The sequence below is a fragment of the Papio anubis genome, unplaced genomic scaffold (assembly GCF_008728515.1).
Source record: "Papio anubis isolate 15944 unplaced genomic scaffold, Panubis1.0 scaffold310, whole genome shotgun sequence".
Taxonomy (NCBI): Eukaryota; Metazoa; Chordata; class Mammalia; order Primates; family Cercopithecidae; genus Papio; species Papio anubis.
This window is the reverse complement of record NW_022163215.1, coordinates 69,212-86,856: the sequence shown is the minus strand read 5'-3', so window position 1 is coordinate 86,856 and position 17,645 is coordinate 69,212. Positions and strand designations below refer to the sequence as shown.

The 17,645-nt window shown below is 38.4% G+C and overlaps 1 protein-coding gene across 8 annotated transcripts in view; it reads left to right on the top strand.

The window, feature by feature from the left end:
• The window catches only part of LOC116273018 (ral GTPase-activating protein subunit beta-like), an 80,382-nt gene that overhangs the window by 22,517 nt on the left and 40,220 nt on the right, over nt 1–17,645 (top strand). For 3 of the 8 annotated variants that reach the window (XM_031661957.1, XM_031661956.1, XM_031661963.1), the window contains exons 7-15: nt 1,140–1,175; nt 2,397–2,598; nt 5,674–5,841; nt 6,293–6,407; nt 6,793–6,940; nt 10,660–10,724; nt 11,905–12,034; nt 13,537–13,545; nt 14,235–14,368. In XM_031661957.1, coding sequence (XP_031517817.1) covers nt 1,140–1,175; nt 2,397–2,598; nt 5,674–5,841; nt 6,293–6,407; nt 6,793–6,940; nt 10,660–10,724; nt 11,905–12,034; nt 13,537–13,545; nt 14,235–14,368 — 1,007 coding nt within the window. The remainder of the gene's footprint in view (nt 1–1,139; nt 1,176–2,396; nt 2,599–5,673; nt 5,842–6,292; nt 6,408–6,792; nt 6,941–10,659; nt 10,725–11,904; nt 12,035–13,536; nt 13,546–14,234; nt 14,369–17,645) is intronic. The other 5 variants (XM_031661959.1, XM_031661960.1, XM_031661958.1 and 2 more) reach the window with 5 other exon arrangements.

Below are 17,645 nucleotides of genomic sequence, written 5' to 3'. Positions count from 1 at the left end.
TAGGAATATAATTTGAGAATGCCATGTTTGAGTTTAGGGATATCTTTGCTTGCTTTATTTTGTTCAAATTCAGACACTTTATATTCTGCCATTTTCATACTATAATTTTATTCACAGTTTGAAAGTAGTGCTTCTGGGATAGGTAAATGTGCTTACTTACAATAAGTGAAAACTTTTAAAAGACTTTTGGGTTATGCTTGTCTTTATGTTCGTGTACCTTATATTTTGAGTTTTCTGTACCATGTTTATATTTATTAATTTGCATTTTCTAGAATGAATCAGTCCTGTTTTTCTTTTTTATTTTTGTTAAGATGTAATTCTTACAATGTAACTTTTGGGTATAGAACTGTTGACACTGAAATCCATGAATCTAGAATGGCTCAACCTGCTACTTGGTTGGTGGGCTTGCTTAAAGGGAACTTATAGATCTTTTTGCTCTCCAGGGAGTTTGTAACAGCTTTGCTCACCCTCTTGCACCAGAAGATAAAAACCAGACTTCAAATCATATATGAACAACATCTTACTTTAAAATTTTTCCTTGCTGGGGAGAGGATAGAAGCTCTTTTTCTCCTCATTGTGTTCAGAGATGATAAAGGCTGTTACATTACCCAGGAGATATGAGGTATCTAAATAGTTAAAGGGGTTAGAATGCTAGGTGCCAATCTTGAGGTCTCAAGTCTGGTGGGAGGCTTGGGTATATTAACTGTTTTTAAGTACTGGCTGCCATCAAGGAATTCTGCCATGCAGTTCACCTCTAACTTAAAGTGTTTGCTTCTTTGAACTGGTTAGCTTTAGATTTACATGACAGTACACTGTGCTTTGTAAAAGTAACATTGAGCTGGGAAGGGTTAATGAACTAAAATTTTAATGCACGTTATGGGCACTTCAAAACCTCAATTCTTTGTAGTTGTGTAATTTTCTTCGTTCATTGTTTTGCATGATACAAAAATCATAATTTTGGACCTGAATGCACAATTTCCTGTGTTTTTGAACTAGCTTGTGGTATCGTAAAGCTTTTAATTTAACTTTTAAAAAGCTAAAAAGCTTCTTAATTTATTGTAAAATTTCACCATCTTTAAAGTATTTTATAATTACTACTGTCCTTTGATTTGTTTCCATTTATTTCTATTATCTTGCAGCATCTTTTATCCAAATTCTTCTTTCTTATAAATCTTGTAAGTAGGAACCAGAAGCTTCTCCTTAATTGCAGTCATGTTTTTATTTTTTTCATAATTCCATTAAAAATTTGATTGTCATTGTCTCTTGTAGTTCTTGCACTTGGGAAGAAAAATACTTTTCTGTGTTTTGAATGGGGAAGATTGTTGGCAAAAGCAAATTAATCTGCCTGAATCAGTCCCATTATTTCTGTATACTAGTCTGGTCATGTCATGAATTCCAGGACTTTGCACTAACTGTGTTTTGGCTTTTTTTTTTTTTTTTTTTTTTAAAGCTTTAAGCTTATTTTTATACAGATTTAGTGTTTGATTTGTATGCATTCTGCATGTAGTGTTTTTCAAATGTATTATTGCTGGATAGCTTATTCAGGACTAAAAATGGCTCATGGGAAGTTGCATAAAGATTTATGCTTGACTCTGCATTCTATTAAATCTATTATAAAATAATTTAAGCATTTCATGTAGAGTAATAAAAGATTTCAGAGTGATTTTCAATACACTGTGAAATCTTTTGTTAAAAATAAAAGCAACTTTCAAAGGGCTTCTGTTTCAGTGATAACGAATGACCATGATAATCTTTTTTATCAATCCAATTTTCTGATTTATCAGCCTCAAGTTAGCTGCTGTCTGTGGTTGTTAAAATTCATTCTCATTTTGCTTGGTTGAGCGATTCTTTGGTGTGTGTTTTGGAGTTGGGTGGGTTGTGGGAATGCTCTCTTTTTCTCCCTGCCCACTTCTCATCCTTACTTTGCCCTCTCCCTAAAGTATACAGACTGGTATAGGGTTGCCCATTTAATTAGGATGTCCATCTAGGGTAATGTGTAAATTGCAGTAGCTATTTTTCTTAACGTTTAAGCATCATTGTGTAGGGGGAAGAAAAAACAGAAAAGAAATAATAGAAAAGCCAAATTCTGTATTATATATCTGTATGTGGATACAGATATATACAAATGTACTCTGCTGATCAAAAATTCAGTTGAAAAATGCTTCTTGTACAATCTGTTAAACTGACAATGCCACTGTAAATTAATTGTAACCTATTTTCAAAGAAGATTTCAGAGAGCCCTTTTTAAAAACATTAAGACATAGTTGCTAAACAAAAGCACTTATTGGATTCAAGTAGCTATTTAATGACACCAACATTTGATCTTTGTGTCCAGGGTCCCATGAGCCTACTTGGCATATTGCAAATATAATAAAACCTTCCTTTTCTCTCCCCAGCCATTACAACACAAGCTAGCATGGAGTTTCGACGGAAAGGGTCACAAATGTCCACAGACACCATGGTTTCCAATCCTATGTTTGATGCAAGTGAATTTCCTGATAACTATGAAGCAGGAAGAGCTGAGGCTTGTGGGACACTGTGTAGGATTTTTTGTAGCAAGAAGACTGGAGAAGAGATTCTGCCAGCTTATTTATCCAGGTCTTGGAATTTTTGTTTGTTTTTTCATTTATATAGTTTTGGTAGTGAAGCCATTGTAGCGTTGCTTGGCCGACTGAACCGATGAGTGAATGTTGGTCAGAAATACCTACAGATGTCTGTAAGTGATCGACATTTGCCTGAAATCTTTCATTTTACCTGTCTCGTCTGATTTGGTAAAGACCCTTAAGACCCTTTTTGTTTTAGAAGTGCTATTTATGTCATCTTATTTGAATCTTTTTAATATGGAGAGATTTTGAAGGACCACATAATTTGTTAACAAATTTTTAGCACAGTATTCACATGTAGGCAGTCCAGAAATAAGTCAGCTGTAAATCCTGCTTCCAAGGAGCTTATTTTCTGGGCAGAGCCACAGACAAAGCCATGTGTACACGTGACAATGATCAACAGGAATAGGATGTTGATGGGAGAGGTACAGATAATGTGGTATGGGCATTCAGGGGAAGAAGCAGTGCACATTTATTTACTCCAGGGGATTCAGGAAAGAGTTATGGAGGATTGAATGATTATGCTGGACTTTTAAAGGATGGTTAGTGTTTAGACTGTGTTAGGAAGTTGGTTAGGGTCATCTTCTCCAAATCTGTGGCTTCAGCCATCTTTGTTAATGCCTCTGCCATCCATTCAGTTGCTTAGGGCAGAAACGAAGAATCATTTTAGAATCCTCCTCTTCTGTATCTTTAGTTGATCAGCCAACTCCTGCCTTTCTACTCCTTAACCCTCTTTCTGATTGCTCTTTTCACTCTATCCACCATTATACTTTAGACTTTGTCACTTTTCTCCTAAACTAACTCATAATGGCCTCCCGTTCATCTTGACGCTGTTTTGCCTTCCTTTACTGATCATTCACACAGGTGCAGAAGTGAGGTTAATATCAACAGAGTATTTAGATATCTGCATACTTGTTAGGTTCTCAGGAGATAGAATTAAACTGACCCTATCAGAGGGAACTAAGTACAGAATTTTATGAATATGAAAAAGAATGGTATATACAGGCAACTAGGCAGGGTTATCTTAACTATAGGCACTTGGCTTTAAGCAACAGAAACCTTCTCAATCTGACTTAAGTAAAAGGAGAGTAAGTTGTGAGAAGCTAGTTATATTTATTAAATTCTAAGGTCAGAAAATGCAGTATGACCTCATGAAGAGCAGATACTCAAGGACCGAAACAACTTTATTCCTCTCTCTCTGTCTTCCTGGTCTCCCAGAACTGCTTCATTCTTCTCATCTCTGCAGATCATTTTCTCATATTGTAGTGTGCCACTGAGTTCCCAGTTTTCATTAGCCGGGCATGGTGGCACTCCCCTGTAGTCCCAGCTACTCAGGAAACTGAGGCAGAAGAATCGCTTGAACCCAGGAGGCAGAGGTTGCAGTGAGCCAAGATTGTGCCACTGCGCTCCATCCTGGGCGACAGAGTGAGACTCTGTCTCAAAAATAAATAAATAAATAAAAAGTACCCAGTTTTCGTGACCTTGGTCTAGGTGACCATCAGGGCCAATTAGTGTCTCTGAATTTTAATTATAGACTCCTGGGAAGGAGGATCTAATTAATCTGCCTGTCTCTGGTCTAGTCAGCTACAGTTGTGTAAGTAGGTCACATAAGGGTGTTGGAGCTCACCCCCTTGTTGTGGGGGCACGTTTCTCAGGAACTCTGGGCTGGGAAGATATCCTAAATGGTACTCTAGTAGTAGGGGAGAACGCTATCACCATGAACTTTCTGACTGAGCCATAAGAGTGAATGGGTGGTAGTAGGACAAACTAAAACAATAGATTCATGAGAGGGCAAGTGATCAGTTTAGTTTTGAATCAATTGAATTTGAAGTGCCTATGGGATATTTGTCAACAAATATTTATTAAGTCCTACTTTGTGCCAGATATTGTGCACAGAAGTACCATAGTAATCAGTAGACATCCAGATACCCAGTAAGCTTTTGGCTAACAGATCTGGAGTTCAGTTGAGAGGTGTGGGTTAGAATGATTTGATTATATTTAGTGACTTAAGAAGTGTTTAAAATCAGGTTAGTAAAAGAGAGAGCTTCCAGAACTAAGGTTGTCAGACTGAGGAACACCATCATTAAGAGGCAGGTAGAGTAAGAGGACCTGTGAAAGAAAATGGTCATAGAAATCAGGGAAGCACAAGGAGACAAGGGAGTAGTCAAAGGGTTGAATGCTTTCAAAAGGCAGAGTGAGTTAAGAATTAATCATGTCTCTTGGATTTGGCAATCGAGAGCCCATTGGTTATTTGCTAGTATGGTTTTAGTTGAGTTCTAGGGAGAGAGATTGAAATGGGTTAAGCAATAACCAGTAAGTGATGAAGTTGTTTCTGAAGAGTTTTGCAGAGAAGAGAAACTCGCCTCACAGTAGAAGAGTATAACAGTGTAGTTGCTCTTGAGTAATGGGAGATTGAATGCTTAGTAAGTTGATTAGAGTTTGGGGGTGGAGTTAAAAACTAAGGTATATTCAGGCATATTCCTAAAAGGAATCTTATTCAGGTGACCTTCATGATGAATACAGAAGATCAAATGCAGGTTTCTTTCTTTCATTGTCCCCCCAAAAATAATGGGGAAGGGACAAAAATGAAAACATACTTTTTTTCCCTAGGAATTACTAAATGTTGCAACATTTTTCTGTTATGGAATTTAACTCAGCAATTCCCCCAGTTTATTGAAAAGTACTGCAGCCTATTGTTTTGTTTTGTTCTGGTTGCCTTATTTGCAGGCCCCTAGAACTTTGAGTTGCAAGACTTAAACTTTGAGAAGGTGCAATAGACATGAATGGTTTTTTTTCTTCATTAAGAAAGATGATTTGGGTCTTAGTGTATATAATTCAGAATTGTTTTAATTCCAGTAATACCCTTTAAAGGGTAAAATTCCAGCAATTCCAGTAATACCTTTTAAAGGGTAAAATTCTAGTAAATTCCAGTAATTCCAATAATGCCCTTTCTTTAAAGGGTAAAAATAGTGAAGAGTGGAAATAGACTTTCAGATAACTATGTAGCAAATAATAATTATGAAAACTTTTGATTAGCAGTTTGTTTAAAATTTTTTTCTTGCTTTCCTAGATTTTACATGCTTTTAATTCAAGGTTTGCAGATAAATGATTATGTGTGCCATCCTGTCTTGGCCAGCGTTATTCTAAACTCTCCTCCTTTGTTCTGCTGTGACTTGAAAGGGATTGATGTTGTGGTTCCTTACTTTATTTCAGCTCTTGAAACCATTTTGCCTGACAGGTAAGCTATCATTCTCTGCTGTTATATCAACTGTCTGATTTGGCCTGGTCTGTTGGTGCTTCCTCCCCAGTTTCCTAATGTATCCTGTCTAGTCGTCTTCATAGTCCAAGAGAACTCAGGCCACATTTAATGAGTGTAGTGTGTCCAAACGCACCTCATCCCTGAACTCCTTCAGTTCTGATTTGTCTGTGGGCTTGTTGAATTGTTTTTGGCCTGGTCTAGAAGGGTGAGAACAACTCCAACACAGAGGTCTTACCTTTGTAGAGTAGGCCTTACATTTTAGATAAAGAAATCGATCAACTTCTAGTTTAATTCAGTAACAGTTTAACTTAGAAATACACAATACACATATACACAATGCTAGGATTTGGAAAAATTGGCATTATATGTATTTGGCAGTAGCTAATGTACTGTAGTTCAAAAATACTAATATCTTTTTATTTTTTGGCAGAGAGCTCTCAAAATTCAAAAGCTATGTAAATCCAACAGAATTGCGAAGATCCTCCATTAATATCCTACTTTCTTTGTTGCCCCTCCCTCATCATTTTGGCACAGTCAAATCTGAGGTAATGTTTTGTTAAAGTTTTTTTATATTCTATATTCTGTTTTGTGTACTAATTTAAGTCAAATCGAATGTTAAAAATGGAACAGGGGATGTTTTATTTTTCAACTCAAGTTATTTCATTCAAGTTATTTCAAGTGAATTAACAAAGTTTACTTGTGATTTGTTTTTTTTTTTTTCTCTGTCAGTTTTTCTACCAGTTTTCAAGCAGTTACAGGCTGAGGACATCTATTAACATATTGAGTGTTAGTGACAGAGTTAGCACAGTGGCTAATATTAGACTGAAAGCCTTTCTCATTAGACTGATCTGTTCCTCCACTCTGGCTATTCCCACATGGGCATCATGAGCTGCAACAGCTGATGTTAAATATTATTTGCTTTTTCCATAGGTGGTCCTGGAAGGAAAGTTTAGTAATGATGACAGCTCGACTTATGATAAACCAATAACTTTTCTGTCCCTGAAGTTGAGACTTGTGAATATATTAATAGGTGCCTTGCAAACAGAAACGGACCCCAACAATACCCAAATGATATTAGGTTTGTATTCACACATTATGTTGTAAGTGAAACCCAGTACTGTTGACTGCAGGCCTGATGAGTCGGCAGTCAGTGACCGGAGCCTAAACCTAATGTAGCTCTACTTAATCTGAATCAGAGGCACAGTTAGTTTTTTAATGTAAGAAAATTTAAAGCGGTGAGATGAGGGAAGTGTTACAGTTGTCTTGGTTGGCCATTTTATTTGTGCTTTTGCTTTTCTTTCTCTTCTCCCTTCTCTCCTTTCTCCACTCTTTGCCTCTCCTTCCCATCCCTCTCTTCTTTCCTCCTTTCTTCCTGCCCTCCTTTCTCCTGCCTCTTTCTCTTCCTCCTGCCTCTTCCTCTTCTTCCTGCCTCTTCCTCTTCCTCCTGCCCCTCTTCTTCCTGCCTCTTCCTCTTCCTCCTGCCCGTTACTTACAGGTCTCGTCAGTCTGTACTTTCCTCCTAGTCCTTTTTCTCTAGAACATAGTAGCTCATGATTTCTTCAGAACCTTACTTTGTATCCCTCCTGCTGGGATGTTCTTTCCCTAGATTTTTGTTTAGCTTTTCTTCATCATCTTCTTAGAGAGAGCTTCCCTAACAGACTTTGCTAAAGATGATCTTATTTCATAATTTTTTTCACAGCACAGAACCTGAAATTATTTTGTTTGTTTAAATGCTTGAACTCCCCCCTTTTTACATGTTTTTCAAAATATATCATAAGGTATTTGTTGATTGACAGATCTATTGTTAGCACTAAGGGACAGACAGTCTTATCTCCCTGAAAATCTTCAGAGAGACTCTGATGAACAGAGGAATTCTTCTTTTCTTCCTCTAATATGATGTTCAAATTGGGTAAACAGCAATGTATTACATTTGCAAGCAAAGGGTTTTCAATTGTTGCTTCTGTGTCTCAGTGCCACTGAAGTGCAACCCTGGGTATTGAGATCACCACCCTTGACAGTGGAAGCTCTTAGGAAAGTAGGGCTTTCCTCAACCACATAACAGGAGTACCCACTGAACCATGTGAATGCAAATACCATCCCAGCCCACAAACCTGGGTGGCAGTTAGAACTCCCTACTTATGGAGCAATTGATCTCTGAGAATGCTTTGACCTTGGCAGTGGTTAGAGGCTTGCTTTCTTCCCTTCATTAGCAAGACAAGAATTAGGCTTCTTCCTAGCATCTTAGATTTTTATCTGTTCAAAAGTGGGATCAGACATTCTGTTTAAGCCCTCATGCCCCTGAGGAGGTGGGGTGTATGTCCTTCCGACAGGAACACAATCCATGAAATGGTTTCTAAAAGGCCTCTAAAACAGAGAGAGAGAGAGATCCTGAAGAGATGGGTCACAGTGGCCAAGAACCATATTTATCCAGAGACACCTAATTAATAGGTGACTAGAATTGTCTGTATCTGGGCAAAAAGTTTTTTAGGGTTTCATAAGTCTCAAAAGCCATTAATTGTGGACACAATTTTATAGACTCACAAATGGAGTTTTTTGCCAACTCCCTGAGCTGTTGAGATCCACATATAACTTTTTGATTCCCTAAAAATAGCCTACTATTGACCAGAAACCTTACTAATAACAGTTGATTAACATATATTTTGTATTTTATGAATATTATTAATATATACTGAATTTTTACAATAAAGTATGCTGGAGAAAAGAATATTTTATTAAGAAATACGTGGTGTAATCCCAGCACTTTGGGAAGCCGAGGCGGGTGGCTCACGAGACCGCCCTGGCCAACATGGTAAAACCCCGTCTCTACTAAAAATACAAAAATTAACAGGGTGTGGTAGCACATGCCTGTAATCTCAGCTACTTGGGAGACTGAGGTAGGAAAATGCTTGAACCCAGGAGGCGGAGGTTACAGTGAGCTGAGATCATGCCATTGCACTCCAGCCTGGGCAATAAGAACAAAACTTCGTCTCCAAAAAAAAAAAAAAAGGCTGGGCGTGGTGGCTCATGCCTATAATCCCAGCACTGTGGGAGGCCGGTGGGAGGTGGGTGGATCATGAGGTCAGGAGTTCAAGACCAGCCTGGCTAAGATGGTGAAACCCCATCTCTACTAAAAATACCAAAAAAAAAAAAAAAAGGCCAGGCATGGTGTCAGGCGCCTGCATGTAATCCCAGCTACTCAGAGGCTGAGGCAGAGATTTGCTTGAACCCGGAAGGTGGAGAGATTGCAGTACGCTGAGATCATGCCACTGGACTCCAGCCTGGGTGACAGAGTGAGACTCCGTCTCAAAAGAAAATCATAAGGAAGAGAAAATATATTTCTAGTACTGTATTTATTGATACCATAAATTGTTTATAAGATAAATCATCTCAACTGTTGGACAGTTGCAGCTGTAGACCCCAATATACAGTACATATCAAGCAACTCAGCTTTTTCTTGTAATGTCATGACTTTTGTCTGCTTCTTGGGAGCACTTCCAACATCACTAGTGGCACTTCCTATGGGTCCCATGGTGTTAGTCAAGGTTCATGGTGTTGCAGTAAACATGATGAAAATATGTGAGAACCATGGATATTGCAGTATTCAGTCTATGAGAGAGATGAACTACTCACATGGAGATGGTTAACATCACATTGTATTTTAAGCAGGATACTCATTAACACTTGAGCTCACCCCAGTAACAACAGGAGGAGGCTACAAAATGATTGCAGTAGTACAGTATGTACTACAGTTAATTTTATGCAGTTATTTAATACTGCAACTTAGTTTACATTTCTCTGGACTGCAAATGGCATCATGTATGGTCTGTAAGTGTTTGTGTACGTAAGTTTTTTGATAAATTTTAGCTTTTTATTTTTTATTTATTTTTAGAGACAGGGTCTTGCTTTGTTGCCCACTCTGGTTTCAAACTCCTAGGACTTCAGGCGATCCTCCTGACTCGGCCTCCCAAAGTGCTAGGATTACAGGCGTGAGCTAGTATGTCCAGCCAGTTTTAACTTTTTCTAATTTTTAAAATATTTCTTTTCTTTCTCTCTCTTTTTTTTTTTTTCTTTTTGGGATGAAGTCTGACTCTGTTGTCCAAGCTGGAGTGCAGTGGTGCAGTCTCGGCTCACTGCAGCCTCCGCCTCCCAGGTTCAAGCAATTCTTCTGCCTCAGCCTCCTGTGTAGCTGAGAGTACAGGTGCACACCACCACGCCTGGCTAATTTTTGTAATTTTTAGTAGAGATGGGGTTCCACCATGTTGACCAGGCTAGTCTCCAACTCTTGACCTCCCGCCCCACCTTGGCCTCCCAAAGTGCTGGGATTATAGGCATAAGCCACTGTGCCTGGCCATTTTTTTTTTTTGTTTTGTTTTGTTTAAATATTTCTAGGCTATGCAGTTTGGGAGTTTTTTCAAATTGTCACAGATCTCCAGAAAGCTTTCTAACATGTTTATTGAAGAAATCTGCATATGGGCCAGGCACAGTGACTCACGCCTGTAATCCCAGCACTTTGGGAGGCCAAGGTGGGCGAATCACGAGGTCAGGAGATCAAGACCATCCTGGCTAACACAGTGAAACCATGTCTCTATTAAAAAAAAAACAAAAACAAAAACAAACCACCTGCATATGTACAGTTCAAGCTCATGTTGTTTAAGAGCCAGCTGTACTTTCATGGGTATTTCAGGAATGCTCAACCAAAATTATATTCTTATCTCTACTATTAATCATTTAAAATGTTTTAGCCATTTTAGTGTTCTTGTGTATTTTATATAAAATACTGTTTTGTTGTTGTTGCAGGGGCAATGTTAAATATTGTTCAAGATTCAGCACTTTTGGAAGCCATTGGTTGCCAGATGGAGATGGTAAGAAGCATACATGTAATCTGTCAGAGAATATCACTTTTGGATTTTATGTAAATTATATTCCAAAATGTCCATCTTTGTGAATTTTAAAGGCCTTTAGTTTGTAAATCCTGCTCATTGGCTCAGAAGGATTCTTTTTAAAAATAACATATATTTTGAGGTTTACTTTTCAGTGCCTCATCAGCTGTACATCAGGTTCCCAAGAGATTCTGTATGAGAGAAACTACAGCTAAATCCAGTCTTTATTTCTGAACAGTATCTACTTAAACTCTTACTTGTTTTGCTGTGGTGGCAAACTTGGTGGAATAACCTAGGAAAAGTCCTAGCCAGCAGGCAACTACTTTAACTTTTTCTTTCCCATCAATTCTTTGTAACCCCTCTAGACCTAAGTTTACAGGTCCCTCAAAGCACCAATGCTTCTAAATCAAAAATGCTTCTCAGAGACTTCCAGTGCTCTCTGCTTTGTCTTCAAGATATATCATCCCTATACTTGGAGTAGAGGCAAGAGAATGGGGGGGTTAATAGGGTATACTGGGGTAAGTTGGGTATATGTAGTAAGTTGAGTAGATGTAGGATGGGTGATCAAATTATTATTGAGGAAATTACATTCGTGTCTCAGTAGATGGTTAATAATAATTTACTGATCTGAGTATAATGAACTGTGTTCATATGGGGGAAAAACGAGGGAAGTCTAACAGATAGGTTTATTAGCCCCTATACATATGGGACTTAATACTAACCCTGGTATTTTATTGTTTGTGTTTTCTGATATAACTATATTTGAAAGTTGCTGTTTGTTTATTCATGCTTTTTAAGCTTATATTTCTGTTCTGAAGTTTTGCTTGGGAGGCACTAGGGTATTTTTTTTAAGGACCTGGAATCTAGTGAAGTCTAGTAAAGATGAAAAAGCTGGGCCAGCCCTTTGTAAATAGTGGCAAAGAAGACCCCAGTATGGGCACCTGTAGTAGTCAAACCCTTCATACCCTCCAGTAGATGTATCTATGTAAAAAAATACCACAGTGGTTTTAATCCCTTGTCAATTTCTATCTATTACTATCAGTTTGTACTATTCAGTTGGCACATTCTGCTTTATCAACATGGTTTTTAATGATTGACCTTTCTTTATACTCATAAACTGTGATGTAACCCTCAAACACTTGATTCATTTTCATTTGACTAGGGTGGTGGAGAAAATAACCTGAAGAGTCATAGTCGCACCAATAGTGGTATTAGTTCAACAAGTGGTGGAAGCACGGAGCCCACGACTCCCGATAGTGAGAGACCTGCTCAAGCTCTCTTAAGAGATTATGGTTAGTCGTGTTTCTTTTGAAATTCAAAGTTTAATAGAATGACTTTAATGCTTACATTTATAAAACAAAAACATTAAAAATTTTAATGTTCATGTTTTTTATGTACCTTAGTGTAGTAGAGAGGATGTCAGTCTTAAGCTAAGAAAAAGAAAACAAATCTTTTTAATTTAGCTGTATAGCTTTTGGGTAGTATATTAGATTTGGGGTAGTATATTAGATTTTATAATTGATGGTAATGGGTGATCAGGAAACATTTCTGAATTCTCTACTATGTGTGGTGGTAGAGAACCAAGTAAGATGTGGGCTCTGCCTCAGAGCTCACAGTGTAGTGGCAGAGATGTCCAATAAGGCAGTTATTGCAGTGTGGCAAGGAGGGTGATGGGGGATGTATTAGATAGCAGCCCAGAGGAAAGCGTGTCTTCATGTTAAAACCTGTGTACCCCCTACTATAGCTCACTAGATTCATTAGCCCTGAAACATTTTTTTTTTTTGTCCTGCCAACTAAAACATTTGCCAGCCAAGCATCCTATACAAGGTTGTCCCCTACCTTGGGCAGTTGTTTTATGGGTTCTGTGAGTTTGTGGGTACCTTTATGTTTTTCTGCACAAGTACTAACGGTGTATTGAATCTATGAGCACTTATCCAACTAGATTGGAGTGATATCTAGATTCTTAGATGTGAGTTTAATTTTTTAATCATCTGGAGAGTTCATGAGCCATGTTCATGAGGTTCATGAGGCATGTCATGAGCCATGTTCGTGAGTTGATGAATTCATGAGGCATGTTTCTATGGTTTAAGTTTGCAACAAGTATCCTTGAACATGTCAGATATATAAAGCCATTATGTGGATATTTGACACATTTAAATATTATATTTGTGAAGAAGTTATTTAAATTATTCACTGTGTATGTAGATTTAGGCATTCTATAGGTTGAAAATTATTTTTCATGCTTTCTAAAACATCTTTAAGCTAAATAAATTTTTCAATACTAGCTGGGGGCAGTGGCTCACGCCTGTGATCCCAGCACTTTGGGAGGCCAAGGTGGGCGGATCACCTGAGGTCAGGGATTCGAGACCAGCCTGTGAAACCCTATCTCTACTAAAAATACAAAAATTAGCTGGGGATGGTGGCAGGCAACTGTAATCCCAGTTACTCGGGAGGTCAGGGCAGGAGGCTCGCTTGAACCCGGGAGGCAGAGGTTGCCGTGAGCCGAGATTGCGCCACTGTATTCCAGCCTGGGCAACAGAGCAAGACTCCATCTCAAAACAAAACAAAACAAAAACAAAGAAAAAAAGAAATTTTTCATTACTGCATGTGTTCTAATATAAATGTTTTAAGTGATTATTGTTTGTTTTAGCATTTTGAACTGGTGTTAGTGAGCTCTGCTTGTAATGTCGTAAACTATTTTTTACTAAGAAATCCTGATTTGTGTTAGTGTCGCATGAGTGTCTCTCTTTAATGATCATTCCTTTTTCTGTTGTCACTGCCCTCTTTCTGATAGGATCGACAGGTATAATGTCCCTAAAGCTTCCTTTATAAATTCAGTTTAATTTGTCCTTATTTAATTTTTCCTAATTTCCTACTAGCTAACTAGTGATTGCTTTTAAATATAGATTGGAGCCCAAATAAAAATACGTGTGGCTTGGTTATTTAATTTTTTTAGAAGTATTAAAGTAATCCTGGAGAATTAAATGTTAAAGTGTGTTTGAAAAGGCATTGCATGTGAGTTTTGATGGCTTAAACCCTGTAAGTAATTTCAACAGATGCTTGCTTTAGAGTACTTCCCAGCGTCTGAGGAGGCTGTAAAATTAGAATTCTTTCCTCTATAAAGTTTGAAGGAAATGATTGATAGCCTTTTCATCACTCTTTTTGAAAATGTACCTCTCTATGAGTTGATAATTTAGAAACTTTAAGATTTACGTTGTTATAAAAATGACACTGAAACTGCCAAATCCCACAGTTGTGTGAAAGTGCATGAACCAGGAGCTAGAAGCTGCTCTGGTCTAGCACATATGCCTGTGCACTGTGTAGTTGGGCTTGGCACTCAATCCAGTGGGGTGGGGAACATAGCACTGTGTGGGTGCCCGTCGTTCTCACTGTGGCTGCTGTGGTCTGTGCCTAGTGGATGCTGTGCTTCTCGTTACTAATGCTTAGTTGTTTTCCCTCCCTGTGGGATGTGGCATTGGGGTTATATCCTAGCTCTTAATACAGATTCAGCTGCTGGGCTCCTGATTCGCAGCATTCATCTCGTCACCCAAAGACTCAACTCCCAGTGGCGCCAAGACATGAGCATATCACTGGCAGCTTTAGAGCTCCTCTCTGGCCTTGCAAAGGTGAGGAAGACAGTCCTTTTATTTTAACCCAACAGCCTTGGGCCGTGGTTCTTTTTTCTGTATCTCTTGACCCCTTGTGTGGGTATTTTAGTGTTGCTCATACTCAAACATAGTTTATATCCAAAGTGTGCAAAGTTAAGCCTCCAAGTGATATTCTATGAAATGAACTTTACTTTTTAAAATAGATTCAAAAAGTATGAATGAGATTTTTACTGTTAAATTATAGGAAACATTTCAATACTTGTCATTTATTTATTTGCATATGATAATAAAATACATATTGATTTTGTAAAAAATGGTTATCCTAATGTATACCATTTGGGATTACCTGTGGCTCTGCCATCCTCCATTATCAGAGATAAGTGAAAATTGGCTACACTTTTTTTTTTTTTTTTTTTTGAGACAGAGTCTTACTCTGTCGCCCAGGCTGTAGTGCAATGGTGCAAACTCAGCTCACTGCAGCCTCTGCTTCCAAGCAATTCCCCTGCCTCAGCCTCCTGACTAGCTGGGATTACAGGCATACGCCATCACAGCTAGCTAATTTTTGTACTTTTAGTAGAGATGGAGTTTCACCATGTTGGTCAGACTGATCTCGAACTTCTGACCTCAAGTGATCCACCCGCCTTAGCCTCCCAAAGTAATAGGATTACAGGTGTGAGCCACTGCACCCAGCCTTAGCTACACTTTTCAGATTTCTTTCACAGCCATTATTTCAGTTTTGTGGAAACTTAGAACTTGGTGGTCATTTGTGCTTTTCTAAGTGTATTCTTTCTTTTGAGATGAAATTTGTATAATATAAAATTAGCCATTTAAAAACAATTCAGTGACTTGACACATTCACAGTGTTGAGCAACTTCTACTTATAGGTCTAAAATGTTTTTATCATCCCTAAAGGAAGCCCCATACCCATGAAGCAGTTTTGCTTCAGTCTACCCACCCCACTCCTCTGACAACCACCAGTCTGCATTTCGTCTCAATGGATCCACCTATTCTGGACATTTCATATAAATGGAATCATACAATGTGTGACCTTTTGTGTCTGGTTTCTTTCACTAAGCGTAATGTTTTCAAGTTTCATTTATGTTGTAGAATGTGTCACAACTGTATTCCCTTTTATGATTGGATAATATTTCATTGTGTGTATATACCCCAGTTTATCCGTTTATCAGTTGATGGACATTTGGGTTGTTTTAATCTTTAGGCTGTTGTCAGGTAGTGCTGCTGTGAACATGTATGTACATGTATTTGTTTGAATACCAGTTTTCAATTCTTTTGAATGTACACCTAGGAGCAGAATTACTGGGTCATACAATAACCCTATGTTTAACTTTTTGAGGAACTGCCAAACTGTTTTTCATAGTGACTGAATCATTTTACATTCCCAATGTATGAGAGTTTCACTTTCTTTGCATTTTCTCTAACGTCTAAGTGTTTTCTTATCAGTAAGATGAGCAGGATTATCTTACATATAATATATAATTGAGGAAATATAGAAAATATTTTGTGAACAAAAAGTTGATGAACAGGTGCTACTGTCTGGGATGATACGGTTCAAATCCTCGTTTTTTAGTTGTGGGAATAGGTGTCAGAGGCTGTGACTTACCTAAGCCATAAGAAACAAAATAAGCGATAAAACCTAAGGTGTTCTTACCACCACTTAGAGTTTACCTCAAAGATCCTCCAGAATGGACATTGTAATTTTGCGAGAAGCACTTACTGGTACAGAAAATAAAAAAACAGCCATTTGTGAGACACACAGGACCGCACTGCTGTCTTTGAGAGCAAGGTACTGTTTCCTGTGACCTTTAGGACACTCAGTAGTAAGGAATAATTAGTCCTAGATGGAGCACTGCTCTGGACCTGCCTAACAATTCATAAAGGGCTAACACTTCCTGATTTCATGATTTACTGTAAGGCTACAGTAAATCAAAACAGCCTGGTATTGGCATAGGGGTGGACAAATGGATTGGTGGAAGAAAATAGTATATCCATACATAAGTGGTCATCTGATTTTTGGTGCAAAGGTAATTCAAAGGAGAAAGGATAGTCTTTTCAACCAGAGGTACTATAAAACAATTGGATATTCATATACAAAAAACAAAAAATTTTGATTCATACCTTGCACTGTGAACAAAAATTAACTCAGACTGGCTGGGCACGGTGGTTCATGCCTATAATCCCAGCACTTTGGGAGGCTGAGGCAAGATGAGATCAGTCTGGGCAACATAGTGAGACTTTGTCTCTGTTACATAAATATATATGTATAAACTAAACTATAAAACTTCCAGAAGAAAACAGGAGAAAATCTTTGTGACCTTGGGATAGATTTCTTAGATGTTACGCTGTAGAAGAACAAACTGGTATGTTGGACTTCAAAATTTAAAACTGCTGTTCTTTAGTAAACACTGTTAAAAGAATGAGATGACAAATCACAGGCTGGGAGGAAATGTTTACAAAGCATATATTTGATGAAAGATTTGTATTCAGATTACATAAAGAACTCTCAGAACTCAATAATAGCCTTTCCTTTTGGTGGTGCACAGCAGCAATATGGCAGTGAAAATTTCTAAGAAGAGGAAGTTTGATAGCATCTTAAGAAGTAAACTGAGCGAGTTCTTCACTCAGAAGCTTGCAGAAGGTGACTACTCTGGGGTTAAGGTCCAAGTTGTAACAACCAGGATAGAAATCACTACCTTAGCCTCCAGGATGCAGAATGTTCTTCGTGAAAAGAACCACCGGATCTGTGAATTGGCCGAGGTAGTTCAGAAGAGGTTTGGCTTCCTTGAGGGCAGGTAAAGCTTTATGCTGAAAAGGTGGCCTAAAAGAATTCTCTATGCCATTGCCCAGACAGAGTCTGTACTGTAAACCACTATTAGGGTTTGCTGTGAGGAGAGCCTTCTGTAGTGTGCTATGGTTCATTATGGAGAGTGGGGCAAGGGCTGCGAGTTCATGGTGTCAGGGAAACTCTAAGGACAGAGAACTGAATCCATGAACTTTGTGTGTCATCTGATGATCCATAGCAGGGACCCTGTTAACTGCTACATTGATACCACCATCTACCATGTGCTGATAAGACAGGGTTTGCTGCACGTCAGAGTGAAGCTCATACGTTCTATGCCCAAGTGGTAAGATTGGCCTTAAGAATCCCTGCCTGACCACGTGAGCACTGTGGACCCTAAAAATGAGATACTATTCGCCATGCCCATCTCAGGACAGATTAGGAAGCCATGCTCTACCCAGCCCCAGCTGCGTAATAGGGTCTCCTTGGCAGCTGGAT